This window comes from Dermacentor variabilis, chromosome 11, assembly GCF_050947875.1.
Source record: "Dermacentor variabilis isolate Ectoservices chromosome 11, ASM5094787v1, whole genome shotgun sequence".
Classification (NCBI taxonomy): domain Eukaryota; kingdom Metazoa; phylum Arthropoda; class Arachnida; order Ixodida; family Ixodidae; genus Dermacentor; species Dermacentor variabilis.
In genome coordinates, this window is record NC_134578.1 from 104,195,332 (window position 1) to 104,213,054 (window position 17,723).

At 49.8% G+C, this 17,723-nt stretch overlaps 2 protein-coding genes across 2 annotated transcripts in view; both read left to right on the forward strand.

The window, feature by feature from the left end:
- LOC142563414 (uncharacterized) overlaps nt 1-9,695 on the forward strand; it is a 68,053-nt gene extending 58,358 nt beyond the window's left edge. Inside the window, exons 7-8 of the mRNA XM_075673968.1 lie at nt 3,971-4,132; nt 9,332-9,695. Of these exons, the coding sequence (XP_075530083.1) occupies nt 3,971-4,132; nt 9,332-9,616 (447 nt within the window). The 3' untranslated portion in view covers nt 9,617-9,695. The remainder of the gene's footprint in view (nt 1-3,970; nt 4,133-9,331) is intronic.
- Nucleotides 803-4,159, forward strand: LOC142563979 (BEN domain-containing protein 5-like). The gene is made up of 5 exons (XM_075674741.1): nt 803-1,112; nt 1,804-1,863; nt 1,950-2,172; nt 2,262-2,373; nt 3,971-4,159. Exons 1-4 carry the CDS (start codon nt 1,038-1,040, stop codon nt 2,360-2,362), a joined length of 459 nt encoding a protein of 152 aa, XP_075530856.1. The 5' UTR covers nt 803-1,037; the 3' UTR covers nt 2,363-2,373; nt 3,971-4,159.
- Nucleotides 9,696-17,723: the final 8,028 nt, after the last annotated feature.

Below are 17,723 nucleotides of genomic sequence, written 5' to 3' on the forward strand. Positions count from 1 at the left end.
AATGCTGATGTGCCACTGCGACATGCTGTGGCTATCCTGATGACATCTCTCCTTGCACATTCTAGGATGTGAGGCCTGCAGCGCCAGCTGCAGCCAGCAGGGCCTCGGCAGAGGTGATTTGCATGTGTTCGTGGAGTGAAATGTTATGGTGCACTGTGCACGTGTGCATTAATAGAAAATGTTTGAGTGGACTGTGGATGAATGCTGATGTGCCACTGTGACATGCTGTGGCTATCCTGATGACGTCTCTCCTTGCACGTTCTAGGATGTGAGGCCTGCAGCGCCAGCTGCAGCCAGCAGGGCCTCGGCAGAGGTGATTTGCATGTGTTCGTGGAGTGAAATGTTATGGTGCACTGTGCACGTGTGCATTAATATAAAATGTTTGAGTGGACTGTGGATGAATGCTGATGTGCCACTGTGACATGCTGTGGCTATCCTGATGACGTCTCTCCTTGCACGTTCTAGGATGTGAGGCCTGCAGCGCCAGCTGCAGCCAGCAGGGACTTGGCAGAGGTGATTGGCACGTTTTCGTGGAGTTAAATGTTATGGTGCACTGTGCACGTGTGCATTAATAGAAAATGTTTGAGTGGACTGTGGATGAATGCTGATGTGCCACTGTGACATGCTGCGGCTATCCTGATGACGTCGCTCCTTGCACGTTCTAGGATGTGTGGCCTGCAGTGCCAGCTGCAGCCAGCAGAAACTTGGCAGAGGTGATTGGCATGTTTTCGTGGAGTTAAATGTTATGGTGCACTGTGCACGTGTGCATTAATAGAAAATGTTTGAGTGGACTGGGGATGAATGCTGATGTGTCACTGTGACATGCTGTGGCTATCCTGATGACGTCGCTCCTTGCACGTTCTAGGATGTGTGGCCTGCAGTGCCAGCTGCAGCCAGCAGGGCCTCGGCAGAGGTGATTTGCATGTGTTCGTGGAGTGAAATGTTATGGTGCACTGTGCATGTGTGCATTAATAGAAACTTTCCTTGTCCCTTGTTTGAGTAAACTGTGAATTAATGCTGATATATGCCACTCTGACATGCTGCTGATGTCCTTGCAGTTTCAGAATGTTGTGCCTGCAGCACCAGCTGCAATCAGCGCAGCTTTGCCACAGGTATTCTGCATTTCCCTAATTGTAGAGTCAAATGTTAAAGGAATGTTAAAAAACAGTTCGCAGGGCTAGAATACGTTTTCTAAACTATATGCATATCTTTGACGAAAAGATACTAAGTATTCTTTGAGAAAAATGACTATCTTTAATTTTTCCAATTGCATTGCTGGATACATCTGTGTTTACAACATGATTTATGTGGAATGGAATGGAATTTGTGACAGGTGGGAGTTGTGAGATGAAACTACTGATAATGTTGTACACTACCTTATGTGCCCCAAGATAATGCCTGTTCGCACTGTGGGATTGATTCACATAAACAAAACAAAATTGTTAGGAACATTCAATATTCAGCATGACTCACTTCTGGTACTATTCAATTTGTATTGGATACAGGTAAAGGTACTACTCGCACATCCCTATCACAAACAGCTGCTGGCACACCTCTAGATTCCAATCTATTAAACATTTTTTGGGGGGCCCTAGATAGGATGCCAAAAATGTTTAATAAACGTCCCCAAAATGCCCAAGAAGGAAGTTCTATAATTTTATACTTTTTGCTTATTGCTGAATTTTGCACCTGTGTCTTAATTTTACTGGTTGTCTTTTGTGTTGTGTTGCTTGCTTCTGCCTTAGATATATGATTATAGGAAAGTATTTGGACACCACACTTTCATTTGTCTTGAATGTGCAGCAACAAGGGGGGGATGTCCCGTGGCACCTGCCACCTTTCTTTGAGGATGACAATGGCCAGGTAATTCAGAGACACTACTGTTTTAGTTCTTTTGCAATCTTATGCCCTTGGTATTTAGTTTTTTCTCAATGTTAATTATTGCACAGGTCCACATTGGACACGGCATTGTCATACCGTCGGACAAGTGGGCAGCACTGATGTGTGTGCCGCGGGACTCCCTCTTTTGCAAAGAGGGAGCCCGCTGCTTGTGGACAGCGGCCGAATTGAAAGAACGCAGTGTCAAGGGCCAAATATGCCGAAGGTTCGTGAACAACCCTGACACCACTGCCAAAAAGCCAATGACGCCAAAAAAACTGCTGGCCTTAAACAGTAAGTGCCGCTTGCAAGTTGTTCTTACATACGGTACTATAGTATCAGTGCTGACACTCACACTGAATATGTTTTCTTTCCTCTAACAGACGCATTTTCCCACTTCGTGGATCGGCATCCCGAAAACAAGGACCCGGGTGAAAGAAAAAAAAACTTAATTACTTCATTGGAGAAATGCTCCAAGACATGAGAAAAAAATAGGTAATTTATTCACTTATGAGACGATTGCTCAGTTCAGAGAGGGAAGAAGAATATGCAAACTATTATAAGGTGTAGAGGCAGTAAAGTGGCCTAGTTGGTATGTATTCGTTGTGGCTAAACAGTGTAAGGAAATGCAGCACCGTGTCTTGTCCGTTTTCTCGGTATGTGTTTACTTTCATTGTTTAGCCAATAAGAATAAGGCCATAAAGAAAATTCACATGGTCTCTTATGTTATCCCTAAGACTTAAAGGCAAAGACCCAAGTGCTGATGCATTAACGATGGAGACATGATGTACACATCCCCCTTAATTTGCTTGGTCATCCCTCTTGGTTGTCCTCCTCTTAATTTACTTGCTCATTCCCCTTAATTTGCTTAGTCATCCCTGTTAATTCCAACAAGGTCGATGGTTTGACTCCCACCCGAGCACTTCCTTTCGGACACAAAAGATTTACTTAAATGAAATAACTTGCATGACCTTTATAGTGACCAAAGGAAGTGCTCACAATTCATGTGACAAACTTGTGTTTACAAATACATGTTGGCATGCATTATTTATATCGCGTAATAAGTAATCGCAGACAAGTGCTGGGCAATTGCTTGCATATATTGTTTTCTGGCTTTCTATAAAAGGAAAAAAACAAACAAATAGGGCACATGGGCATGCTCTGCATATCTGTTATGCCTCTCCTTACAAACACTTGTTGACGTATTGTATTTGCATGAATATAATGCAACCTTTACTTTTATTGCAATATTTCCACTTCTGAGCATGCCCTACATTTGGATCCCTGATACAGATATAAAGATTTCTTTTGTTAAACGTGACCTAGTGCAGTTGGCACTTATGCAGGTGTGTCATAGAAGCAGTGTTCGAAGTTGTGCGGCAGCTCACTGTGTAATCAACTTTGCCATGCTCTATTGTGTCATGGGCATCTCTGAAGACCTTGGTGGATTTCACGGAAGATGACCTGTTCTTGCTGACAGGGACAGGCATACAGCACTCATCCTTCCTTTCGGTTTTGAGACTGCAGTTGACAGTAACAATGAATGAAGCCCTGTGGGCATGCACTTTTGTGTGTCCTTTCCCATTTCTTTGTAGCATCGTTTTGCATTTTAATTGTAATATTTTTTCTATTTCCGAGACAAAGTACACCCTTGCCGTATGTTCGTGGTTTCATTATTTATGTGCAATTGTGGTGCATTTGCTTGCATTTTCAGCATTTCAGTGTTTACCGTAAACATGCCAGGCTTTAGTTATGGAAGCCTCTCAATGTCACAGCTGCCATTGCATTATTTTCGGGCAGTTAAATTGTTCTCTCTGTGACTTTATCAAAGGCACTCCCTTTGTATTTTTGGTGGCAAGTGCAGTTTTGCTTTCCGAAGTTTACAACTAGATTACTTAAAACATGGCACTGCTGCTACCATATTAACAGTAACTGAAGCCATCAGCCTCACAATAAGGTGGGAGATTACTTCTAAGCCAAGTAAATTGAGAATCACCTTACATTTGAATAATTATGGTGTCTGTTTCTGTAAAGTATGTTGAAAAAATACAGTTAGTATATTTGTGGCTTAATCTAAGACATCTTTTTTCAGAGGCAGGCTTGGCGAGGTGGCACTCCTGCCATGACCGATCCTTGCTCGAGCCAACTGCATGGGAGCTTTGACTGCTTGGACCCAGAGGAGGAACTCTGGACTGTCCGAAGACGCCGGCAGCAAGTATTGAATGGCCGCCTTCTAAGGAAGGGGGGACTGGGGGTTAGTCACCCGACCACCGCCACCCGTGGACCCAATCAGATATAATAAAGTTATATCTCTTTGGACACTTCTGAGCCTTTGACGTGGATGCCACCACTGGCTAAAGTTATTCCTGTCCCAGGCATAAGCACAACTTGCTGTGTTGCATGGTTGATCTGGTGGAGCTCAATGGACACCGAGTGGCATCGTCCTTGTGTGTGTGTGTGAAAAAGCATATTGTGTGTGCCATGATAGCTTATGTGGTGGTGTGACGTCTCATGTGAACTTCAGTGTTGTGAGTGTTGGGTGCAGTAAAAGTGTGGGCACGGCGCTGAGGTATGTGAGTAGTCATCAAGGAGTGAAAACTCTTGTGTGGAGTTGCGGGGGTGTTGTGTCACATGTGACAAGTGACACCTGGAGTAAAAGTCAATTCTAAGCCTCATCAATCAAAAGCTGTGTACGTGCCAATGGTTGCAACGCTGGGCATGGACGCACCACTACAAGCTAAAGCTCTTCCTGTCAACGGTGTGAGCACAAGCTGACACGGTTGGTCTGCCAGAGCTCGACACCCAATGATGCTGTCTTGACTTTGCAGTATACATGTGACGTGTGATGCCAGTCATGGACATACTGCTGTTAGACAAGGAAAACTACCAGCAGCCTCAACGATGCTCCCAACTGGTTCGTTAGAACTGCAACTACTGTTAGCTCTTCTAACGCGCCATTAGGCGTTGTTATAGCCCACGTTAATGGATTGAAACACCGCTTTTGAGACCTGCACTGCTCACAGACACACTGCCATTGGACATGGAGGAGAACTTATATTGTTTCCTAAGCAGTTCACTTTTTTCCCACAAGGCGGTGATTTTTAAACGCACTCTGAAGTTTTGCGAACATCAAAGCAGAAGGCAAAAATGGCCACCTTCGGAAGCGGCATGCATGTGCTTCGAAAGATAGCAGAGTTCGCAATCTCGCTGTGTCTGCAACCGATTTTATTGATAGAGTGAGCAGCAGCGAATCAGAGGATGCTGCCATTTCATTGGACTTTGACTCCTAGAGCAACAACAGTGCAAACAGTCCCTGAATACTGGCAGCTGAAGCCCAGTTAGTTTCGTGTTTGCATTTTGCTTTGGCCCGTCTGTGGTTGTTTGAAGTGTTTGAGAGCCTGCCAAGATGGAGACTTATAGAAACTACAAGAAATGCTATGCCGGCAAGAAAACGGAGTAGAAAACAAGAGTTTACTGCAAGATATGCAATGTTCTGTTATGTATTACATGGAGGAACTGCTTCGTCGTATGGCACGCCCAACTGTGGTGTTTGCAGTTAAATTATTGTAGTGGAAGACCTGTTTAATGAAAAATTTTTATTTTTTTGGAGATGGTGCCTATTTGGCGGCAATACATTTTGTATGTCTCATAATATTTGTTACGTTTCTTTCCTATAGCAAATACAAGTGCGTCTTTACAAACTGTTCCAATTTTATCCCACAATTTTCAATCTGGCATTCATTCTGTTTTTTGTCTATGTATTACATAAAATATCGAGTACTAGTAGTTCCTTATGAATTTGTTATGAATTAATGCTGAGAATGTGTTCATCTTTGAATCAAGCAACATACTGGCAAACCTGTTTGTGACAATGTCATTCTTGGAGCAAACATAATGCAGATCTACTTGTTTGCTTGGCTGATTGCAAATCCATAAGTTTACCAAATAAGTTTAACGGGGGAATTATATTGAGCGAAATCAGACAATAGTAACTGAACACGGTCTCGGTAGGGGAGTAAACAGGACTAGGTTAAACTGGTCAGGATTAAACGGGTCAGGATTAATCAGGTCAGGATTAAACAGGTCAGGATTGAACAGGATTGAACAGGTCGGGATTAAACAGGATTGAACGGGTCAGGATTAAACAGGCCTAAACAGGATTTAAACGGGTCAGGACTGAACAGGGTCAAACGGGGTCCCGTTCCATAACCCTATTTGATGAAACCCGTTTCACAACAAATAGGATTTTTTAGTAGGGTAATGTAAGGACTGACCATTTTATCTTTTATTTTTCCTCCATTAAGCTTCACAAAGAGTTTATGCTGCAAACAGGTGTTGACCTGAGTACAACACTGCGACCCCTACTGCGTGCAGTTGCAAAGAAGGTAATTGAAAGAGCCCAGAAGAAACGGCATCTTGAGGCATTTCTTGCGGACTTTAACAGTCGCTTGGAGGCTGCCACCGAGGACAAAAAGAATGGTAAAGAGGCTGTTCTGCCTGATTCGAAATCACTAATATATGTTAATCATGATGATCATGCTGAGGAAAGTGTACTTAATGTGTGAACTGAAGTAAAGGTATGGCGAATGTCATCCGTGTGGGAATAGTATAGACATAGAACCTGATAGCTTATGTAGTGGATCAAACTACTCACTGGAGGAGCCATACTTGCCGGTTTACAGAGAGCGTTAGCACTTCTAAGAGTCCTGTTGTTATGAAGAAACTGCTTACCTGATCTTAATGCTCGATTAGTGCATCTAACAAATAACCCTTCATAATCTGCTATGTAATGATGACGGAAACTCGCTAACATAAAGAATACTAGGATGTCCACATCGTTTTATAGTAATTGTGAAAATTCCTGTGTTTTATTAGAAAGATATTTGAAAAATATATTTTCTTTTGTCACTACTCTACTCATTTTCATCTCGGTCTCAGAAATTACTATTCGCACACACCCACTGTATAAATATATTTTCCAGGCATCTCCAAGTAGGTGCTGTGGGTATAAACATTTACAAGGCCCAAATTTGCAACAAAACAGAAAGGGATTCTTGAAATGGGTTGTTTTTAATTAGCTGTTTGAAGTATTGACATATGAATCCTAGATAGACATGCCTTTAAGGTGCAATGTATCGTTTGTCAGGCCTACTAATGTTATGGCTACTTATCCTGGCGGGGCGACAATGTATTGCTTTTGTGCTACCCTGTTTGACCTGCTTACATTCAGCACTTTTCCTTCCAGATTTGATGGAGACTGCTGCAATTTGTTTGCTGCCCTGTCTCGTTAAAGAGCGCAAGGAAGCATTTTTGACAACTGTAAGTGCACCTGAACTGTAAGCAGTAAGTGTAGCGAGCTGTGGGATAAACCACGCCACTTTAGCGCGGTTATGACTCAGGCTCAATTCACTACTTTATGGCAAGTACTAGCACTCTTAAGTGGAGCTGAAGGACATCTAAGTTACCTCAAAGATTCACTCTTTCCTAGTCTTGCTTATGTATAGCTAGTGACAGGTCAAAACAGTAGCAAGGGCTCCTCAGATACAAAATGTTCATGTGTCAGTGACTTGCCTTGAGGGGAAGCCTTAGTCTGAACATCCTGTCAAAATACATGGGAAGGGAAAACGTTTTTCTTGGCAACCACTGCTCCAATGTTAGTAAAGGTTGCTCCATTGGAAAGAAACAGTGAAAATCTAGTGACTAAGCGATTATTTTCTTTTGGTTGTTTATATACTTTATACTTGTGCTCCACAAGTTTAACTGGACAGCACTGCTAAACATAATGGCAAAGACAGAAAGTGACAGGACATGTGCTGTACTTGCAAACAAAATTATTGAAGAGAAGCCTTATGTACATCCAAATGGATCAGTATGCAAGAAAAAGATTGCACATGTAGATGTACAAAGCCAATAAAAAAATGATAAAAAAGTGATAGAAAGTGATAAAAAATGGGGAACTAAGTATGAAACAACACAAATGTAAAAGGAAAAGAAACTCGGGAGACAGGTTAAATAATGAAAAGAACACATAATGTCATGGTACATTATAACTTGTGTGACCAAGGTAGTAAATTTCCTTGGATGAAAGGGTCACTAAAGCCTGGCTAATGCATTATTCCTTTAATCTGTACGCATGGAATGCTTTAATTATTTCTCTTGTTAGTTTGTTGCGATGACATGAGAGGATAATAGTATAATTGATGGTTGGGTTACGGCGGCATGAACGACAGTGACTTTGCAAATGGTAAGGCAGCACAGACAAAGTGAATAAGTGGTTGTGCTCTTTGGTGGTGCACTGGCCACTCTACAATTACGGGACACTAACAGCAGATTTACCACTCAATCCTCCCATGCACTGTCAAAAGATCTGCCTCTTCAGCTGGCAGCATCACTGGGTTACCATCGTCGGCACCTCAATAACTTGTAGGCAACAATGTAAGCATGATGAAGCACGTCGCTGGCGTTGCCTCTGTAGCGTGACGTGGTCAGGGGGAACATGCAAGCACCCACTGTGTTTGCTCAGTGGCTATGTGTTGGCCTGCTGAGCACGAGGTCGCGGGATTGAATCCTGGCGACGGCGGCCACATTTCAATGGGGGCGAAATGCAAAAACACCTGTGTACTTAGATTTAGGTGCACGTTGAAGAACCCTAGGTAGTCGAAATTTCATGAGTCCTCCATTACGGCGTGCCTCATAATCAGAAAGTGGTTTTGGCACGTAAAACCTCATAATTGAATTTAACAGGCAAGCAATGCTCATATCATGCCTGAACATGCGTACCACCATACACAATACACACACATAGAAAAGCTAAATGCCAACTGGAAAACTGTAGCACTGACTACCGCTAGACAGCTGAGACCTCTCGCGAGTGTGAGTGATGATGATAACCATAATGATAAACAAGCGGTGCTCTTTTTTAGTTGGGTGCTGCAAGGTAACAGTGAAAATCGTGATGTAAAGGCGCCTTCAATCATGGAGGGGCCTGTATAACAGCCTATAATGGCGGCCTTTGCTCCGGCTGCTGCACTGCCCACATGGCAAACTCTCGGAGCTGGCATCTGTAGGCAAAGACAGCAACCAAAATTTTGGAAGTAAACACGTCTTATACGAGAAAAATATGGTGCACAGCAAACTAGTCGTACATATGGCATTGGGACACATTCGCACCCTTTTCACCTGAACTCGGCATGCTCAAGAGATTTTATTTGAACCAAGGCCCATGCAGTAATAATTCAACATATGTTCTTGAGCCTTGTCAGAATTAGTTGCTGCCACACATAAAATGCTGCAGTGTCTAAAAATGATGAGCTCATGCTTGTTTCACCTTGCAGATATTTTAACATGCGAGTTCATTTACTTGCAAGGGTATCTTCACTTATTGCTATTGCTTTTAAAATCAGTGCATCTAACAAATTGTGTCACTCGGTATTTGCAAATTCTTTCTTCACAGGATAGGAGCACTGCGCACAGAGTGCCTACCGTGATATGCAGTGTTGATGCAATGGACTCGACACCCTTTACGGTCTCCCTGGAGGATATTGCGATTGAAGAGAACACGCTGCCAGAAGCCCTGTCAACATTGTTCACCCTTTATTGGGCGTTCGACATCGTGTTTGCAAAAGGGGTGCACAAAACGCTGGAAGTCATCGCTAAACTTTTAGATGTACCAAGCCACACGCACATGTCACCCCTAGCGCGTGTCGCGTACACCGTGTTAAAAGCATGCTTCAATTGAGAATTCATACATTCATATTTGCAAAAGTGTCCTCTGTTAAAGACATATGTATTGCTTTATTTACCTACTTCTGGGCCAGGCGCGCATTGTAATCAGGCTCTTACTTTTTTTTTGCCTGTCTTGTATATTATGTATTAATAAAACATATTTTATTGCATTTTTCATTATAGTCATTTCTTGCCTCTTATTTCCGGTGTCTGCCGAAGTAGCAGAACACTTTGGAGATATTCATAGCACATTTTTAATGCAGAAATTGCATTGCATTGCACGTCGTCGTATGCGAGGCATGCCGAGGGACAAAATGGCAAGTTTAGTCCACTAGGTGTAATTCCTGAACTTGATCCCTGGGGATCAACAAATCATCCCAAATGGATCGTCCTCACTGTTAATCTGTGTGGACTAACCGTTCATCTCGTGGGGTGAAATGGCATGCGGACTAACCGTTCATCTCGTGAGGTGCAATGGCATGTGGACTAACCGTTCATCTCGTGAGGTGCAATGGCATGTGGACTAACCGTTCATCTCGTGAGGTGCAACAGCATTGGGACTAACGGTTAAACCTGGTACCGTTAGTCCATTGAGACTATCGGTTAGACATGGCCCCGTTAGTCCCAAAAGGGATTAATGGTTGTGGCAGCTCATTTAGTCCCTTAAGGGATGAACCACACACCCATTTGACTCTCTTTTGCCTTAGAGTGCAGAGGCACAACAAAGCTCCTGCCGTTGCCTCGTTTTTGTCTCCCGTAGCTTCGGACGGCTCGCGGCGCCCGCCCGCCAGCCCTGTCACCCCCAGCGTGCCTGCAGCGGCTGTACTGAGGCGGACGCCACCCGCCAGCGAGCCAACCTCAGATGGCTTCACCCTCGTGCAGTCGAGGTGGGACAGGTGGCGTGCGAGGGCCCTGGAGACTGCAGCACTCCCGGTGGACCCTGCGGTCATCGGTACGGTGCTCTTCCGACCCTCGGCGCCCGGCGGAGCCTTCAGGGGAGCACCGCGCCTAGCACTCGCGGCGGCCCTCTCATCGCGAGCCGGTGTTGCTGCGGTGCGCGTCAACCACAGGCGCAACATCGTGGCCGCCGACACCACCACCCGGGAGCTCCTACTGGCAATAACCGAGCTGCACGGCATCTCGGTGACTGCCCGACTGCCGGCCGTACGCGGCCAGAGCACCGGCTACCTGCACGCGGTGAACGGATTACCTGCGGATGCTGACCTGCTAGGAGCCCTGGAGTCGAGCATTCCAGTGCTGTCGGCGACGCGGGACGGGAGCACCGTCACTATCCGGTTCGCGGGACCGGTCCCCCCTGAACACGTGAGCCTTTTCAAGCTCGGCTTTAGGGTGAGGCCGGCCAGGCCGCGTCCAGTGCAGTATCGCCAGTGCGGCCGCTTCGGGCACGTGCTGGAATCCTGCAGTTGGCCGTCCGACTGCATCTCCTGGGGCAAAAGCCATGCGGAGGGCGAACCCTGCCGGACGGTTCGCTGCAGGAACTGCGGGGGCCCCCACAGGGCCGACACCGCCGCCTGCCCCAAATGGCAAGAACGCCAGGTGGCAACTATCATGGCTTCTTCCACCGCAGCACTGTCGAGGCGTGCTGTCAGGGCGGCAGTCAGGGAGGAGCAGCAGCAGCAGTCCTCAACCTTGGCGCGGTCGTATGCGAGCGCGCTGAAAGGCCCCAGCCTCGCACCCAAGCGTCCGGTACCAGCCCCTCGAGCCTCTCGCCGTCAGGAGACACGGGACAATGCTGCCCCCCTGGCCAGACTACAGTGGATCAGCTGGTAGCGAACCTGCTGGTTACCATGCAGGCAGTCGGCGCTATGCTGCCAGCTGACCACCCACTACGACCCATCTGTCTGGAGGCAGTGGTTTTACAACAGCCACCGAACCATCATGGCCAGTCCCACTGCTGAATGTCGGCCGCGCATCCTGCAGTGGAACTGCAACTCCCTGCGGCGAAGGCACGCCGAGTTGGCCGAGCAGCTGCCTCTGCACGACTACGACGTCCTCGCCTTCCAGGAAACGTATGCGCGTGCAGAGGAGGTCCCGCTGCCCGGCTACATTGGATACAGCAGCCCAACAGAGTGCCGACGCGACGACTGCGATGCTGCGCCCTGCACCGAAGCGGCGCACCCGCCTGGCTCCCCTCGCGCAGCTGTGTATGTGCGTGCCTCTCTCCCGCACGCCCTCATCGCCACGGAACAGCTGTGCTGTGCAGTGGTCGAGTGCGTGGCCGTTACCGTCCGTGTGCGCGGCACCGATACGTCGGTCGCGAGTGTGTACGTGCGACCCGCTCTGCAGTGCGACATGACATTCCTGTCGCGCCTCGCCGCTTCGCTCGCGCGTGACTGTGTGGTGTGCGGCAATTTCAACGCGCATCACGGAAGCTGGCGCTCTGCGAAGACCAACATCCGGGGGAAGAACTCAATGGGCGCGGCCGGTGCGGCGGGCCTTGCCGTCATCGACAGCGGCCAGCCCACCTTCGCTCGTCGCAGCGGGACCGCCACAGTGATCGATCTCGCGCTTGTTTCGGAGCGCTGCTCATACGACTGGCAGCGCGCCCCGGACACCGCGGGATCCAACCACTTCCCCATCGCCCTCTCCCTCGTGCGGCCGAATCGCGGCGCCACGCGCGTGTACATGGTCGTGCGCTGGCCCATGTTCCGCGATTTCTGTGCCCAAACACCGCGCGGCGACGATTTCTTCGCGCATATCGCAGAGTGTGCGAATCGGGCTTCGACGCTTGTTGCCGTACCAGCCGGTTCCCCTTGCCCGGACATCAAGCTCCTCAATGTGCGCGCCGCTCGCCGCCGCGCTCAACGGAGAGCGATACGAACCGGAGCCGAGGCGGACTGGACATTGTACAACCGCCTGGACGCTGTGTGCAGACGACACGCCCGTCAGCTGCGCCGCCGATCTTGGGCCGGCATCTGCTCGTCGCTCGCCCAGCCGTACAACGAGCGCCGTGGATGGCGAGTCCTCCGGGCCCTCCTGAACCCGAAGGCATCGCGGTTCCCGGTGCTAGCCATCGCCATAGCGCGCGGCATCAGCGAGCTGGAGCTCGCCGAGCTTCCGGCAGACGCTTTTGCTGCCACCCCTCCTGCTTCCAGCGCGCCTCCGGCTGTGTTACAGGCGCTGTACGCTGCGGTGTTCGTGCGGGGCGAAGCTCACACGAACCACGCACAGGCAATCACAAGCCTGTGCGAGAGTGACTTCACTCATCACGAGCTGCAGCGGGCCCTGTCGCGCGGCCGGCGCCGCCGCAGCGCGCCTGGGGCGGACGGGATCACGCTGCAGATGCTGCGAAACCTGGACGAGCCGCAGCGCCGCCTCCTGCTCGACGCTTACAACGACGTCCTGCACAGCGGCTCCCTCCCGGATTCGTGGCGACATGCTGTAATCGTCCCCGTGCTGAAACGCGGCAAGCCACCTCACAGCCCTGCCTCATACCGGCCGATCTCCCTCACGTCTATCCCGGACAAGACGATGGAGGCGATGGCTCTATCCCGGCTCCAGTGGATTGCGGATGCCCGCGGTGCTCTACCTCCCGAGCAGTGCGGCTTCCGCGCTCGCCGCTCCAAGGCGGACTGCATCGCTGTCGTCGTCGGCACCCTCGAGCAGGCCAGGCTCGACAGGGAGACTGCCTTCTTGCTGCTCCTCGATGTCCAGAGCGCATTCGACTGCCTCCCTCACGACACCATCCTCTCGGCCGTGCGGGCGCTCGGTGTGGAGGGCAGGCTCCTTGCTTACATCGAGGCCTTCCTCGCCGGGAGAACATCAGCTGTCCGAGTCGGGGGCACGGTCGGCTCGCCCCGTCCTGTGAGCTGCGGTGTGCCTCAGGGAAGCGTGCTGAGCCCGTTTTTGTTCAACCTTGCCCTCGCGCCCATCATCGAGTGCATTCCCAAAACGGGCCGCTTCCCTGTGCGTGCTGTGCTCTACGCAGACGACATCGCGCTCCTCGTGCACGGGCCGACCTCTGCGACGGAGGAGATGCGCTACCGGCTTCAGGCGGCGTCGCGAACTTCCTGCGCGCCATCGGCTTGCGGCTGTCGTCGATGAAATCCGAGGCTATCCTGATCCGCCCCTGCAGTGTTCGCCGCCACACCGGCGGCGTGCTCGTCGAAGGAGTGCCCCTGCCCTGGCGCCTGACGGTGCGGTACCTGGGGCTCACGATAGACAACCGCCTCACGTGGTTCGCTGCTGTGCGCCGGCTGCGCGCTGAGATGCGCCGAGTGGAGAGTGCGGTGCGCGGCCTTCTCGCCCGTGGCGACGGCTGCCCTGCCCTGTTCGCGGCGGCGCTCTACCATAGGGAAAGGGATTGAACAAGAGCGGCCACTCGGCCTAAATTGGAAACAGGAAACACGTCACGCTATAGTATGAACATCGACGAATTCGGGCCGCGAGCATCGAAAAGAAGAATGTGAAATGAGATTAACAGAAATTGTTTTATTTTTTTTTCTTTCCCGGAAAAATTAAAAATATCTGCGTATAAATTAAATTAAACATTGCGGCTTACTTCCCTTGCCTAGCGACAGGCGAATCGGCGAATGACGCGCTAGATGTTTGCGTCATTCGTCAGACACACCGCCGAAGCGAGAGAGACCGGCCGCGCATCTGAGCGTTGGACTGTTCGGGCACCTGTCTGCCTGTTTTTCTATTTTGGGATTTAGCCTGGTTTGGTGGCCTCCCGGCGTATTATTGCGTTCATTCGGAACTTCGACATGGCAGCACTGCACTATTGGACTACGGCAAGGTGAGAAACTTTGTTCGACAGTGTGCGACGCACTTCAAGCAATTAGGCTTACTGCCCGGCACCTAGGCTAGCCGTGTGACGCAGTTAACTTGAATTAAAGAATCGTACTGGCAGATGTTTGCGACGCTTCCTATAAGCCCCAATATTATTTTAATTAATTTCGGTAGTTTTTGGGCACGCTAGTCGCACAGGGTACTGTGACGCAGTTTCGCGTGTACTGAATTTTACTTCGACAAGCTTTAGCGCTTTCTGTAACTGATAACATTATTGAAACTAATTTCATTACTTTTTGGGCTACCTTTCGAGCGCAGTGGGCGCGCCTGGCGCTGACTCGGTTAGCGAAAATCAGCTCGGCTGTGGTGCGCGGTTTCGCGCTTTAATGCACTGACAAGTTCATGGCGCTTTTCTTTCTCTGACGCCCAACATTGTTGAAAATTATTTTCGATACTTTTATGTTATGAGGCCCGCTCGCCGCGCCTATTGTGACGCAGCGAAAAGAAGCTCGGCCGTGGTGGCAGTTAGTTTGGCGAGTACTGAATCTTACTGCGACAAGTTTGTGGCAATTTTTATGTCCCCGCAACAATTTAAGCCATCTTTCGGCACCCACGCTTGTCGAAAACGCGAAGAGCAATCGTCAAGAGTGATAACACGGGAGTGCGTTGCTTGCGCTTGCAGAACGCACAAGAGATAAGCCAAGGATCTCAAACGCCAGGAACTAGTAACTCGAAAATTCTGTCTTCTGAACGGCACCCACGCATTTTGTCTTGAGTGCGAGTAAAAGGAATTCTGCGAGCGTCCAGCATGCTCTGGTTGAGAGCCTGTGTTGTGGCCACCTCTGCGTATTCGTAGCGTACTATCGCGTCGGTTGTAGCCAAGTTCGCGAAACGCGCCGTTGCCCGCGCATTCGTGCTATTAAAGTGCAGGAAATAAGTATTGGGAAGAGGGGAATGCTTGGAATTAGAATGTGTTTGTGGTATGTACAGTATTGGTTGGGATGAGTCGGGTATTTTCTACGCCGTGTGTGTAAATACGAACTGCTTTTGTTTGTAATGCCGCCCACTCACCACTTTCACACGCTTCGCCTCTACAGGCATTATTCTTACATGTTAATACCACAATAACGCTTGTAATTTTTTCAGCTCACGTGGTCTGGTGGAGCTTCCTGCGGAAACTACTGCTGCTTACCTGGTGCCACAACGCTGGATGAATGCACAAAAAGCCCGCGACGAGCATTTACAAATAAAAAAACGTTAATTTTGCCTCATTTCACAAGGTGTCTTGCGTCTTAATGAAATTGCACTTGGCACATATTCAATGAAGCCTTGTGAAGATCGTTCGCAATCAGTTTTAATTAATATGATTTGCAAATAAATATTTAATACATAGGAAATAAATATATGAAGTATTTGCTGCAAAAGCTAAAAAAAAAAAAAATACGGAGCCGGCGTGACGCGCACCAGCTAGTATTCAAAACGCGCGCGCACGAAACCGAAACCGGAAGTGTGCTTCAGGTTTTAACATCCACGGCTTAGTGCGATGCAGTTAATTCGGCCGCTGGGCTCTATGGGAGTGTCCTCTCGCATTCCTTTCTCTATGGCTCTACTCTGCGGTGGCCCTGCCGAAAGTGTTGTACGCGCTACCACTGTGTCGTGTCAGTGCCCGGCTGTGGAAGCTCATCGACAGCGACCACCGCCGAGTGCTTCGCATGTGCCACGGCCTGCCTCGCTCATCGCGGGTTGCGGAGACGCTCGCGCAAACTGGCGCGTGGCCCGTCTCTTCGACGGCTGACCTGCGTGCCCTCGGTCACCTCGAGCGCCTCTCCTGTGCCCCGGACGCAGGACTCATCCGTTGCCTGCCCCAGTCACGAGTGGGAACAGTGTGCGAACTGCATGACAGCCTGGTGGTCGACCCTCCGCCCGTACCGCCGACCTGGCCACCGCCACACCAGCGCACGCCACTTCACGTGTGTCTCGACCTCCCGGACATCCGCTCCAAACATCGCACGCCTCTCTGCGCTGTACAGCAGGAGGCTGCTGCCAGGATCGAGGACGACCTGGGAGGAAGGACGCACTTGTATGCCGATGGCTCCGTCCTCAGCGACGGCTCGGCGGCTGGCGCCTGTGTTGCTCCCGAACTTGGCATCACGAAGCAGTGCCGGCTCTACTACCGGGCTTCCTCTACCACGGCGGAGCTATCTGGACTTCACCTCGCCGCGGACATCCTCGAGGAGTCGCCGCACATCACCAGCGCGGCGATTCTCTGCGACTCGAGGTCCGCGCTGCAGCAGCTGCTACTCGACGAGCGCGCGCCGCCCCTTGCACAGCGCCTTGCCGTCCGTCTGCACGCACTGCAGGGGCGATGCATCCTACGCCTGCAGTGGATCCCCTCCTCGCACGTCGGAGTCGCGGGCAACGAGACGGCGGACCAGCTGGCCAGGCGCGCACACGACCCATCGACCGCGCTGACAGACCGGGTGAGCTCGCTGGATACAGCGCGACTCCACTTCAGACGGGAGCTCGCCTGGCGTCGCAGTTTGCAATGGAGCGAAAGTTTGAGCTGCTGGGTGTTGACAGGAAAGAGGACGTCAACGACAGCGGAACGGAATTTGCGATCGTGGATTTATCCATGGTACGAGACTTTTTTGGACTTACGCCGTGTCCCGTGGGCGGCAAGAAAACGCTGATGCTTTCGAAGGACCCCGCCAAGGAGTACGGGCTCTGTGCCAAGCTTGTGCTGGAGTGCTCCACGTGTGTGGCATGGGCGAAGAGCAATTTTCTTCCCCAAGAGTGGCTGGTGACACAACAATAACGCCATTCGAAGTAAACGTCCGAGCTATGAAGGCCATGCAGAGCATTGGTAAGGGAGCAACAGCCCTCTCCGACTTCTTTGCGACAATGAACATTTCTCATTGTGGCTTACACCCCGAGACCTATCAGGGCCATATGAACATGATGGTTTCAAGCGTGCAGCAGTGCTGCGACAGATTGTGAGGCTGCAAGTGTGGCCCAAATCAAAGAACTTAAAAGGACTTGGGAAACCCACCAGGGAACATAGATGTCATTTATGATGGAACCTGGCTGACACGCGGCCGCAGTTCGCACGTTGCTGTTGGGTGCATCATTGAGATGTACACCAGGCTCGTCGTTGACCACGTCGTGCTGTCAAACTTTTGCTTGGGCTGCTCACATGGTCCAAAACCCAATGAGCAAGGGTATGTGGCTTGGCACACAAAACATCTTCCAGAGTGCGAGAAAAACATTGACTGTAATGCCGGGCAAATGGAGGTGCAAGCTGCACTGCTCATGTTTCAGATCCCTTGACAAGTACAAGCTGCATTACACGACAATGCTTTCTGATGGTG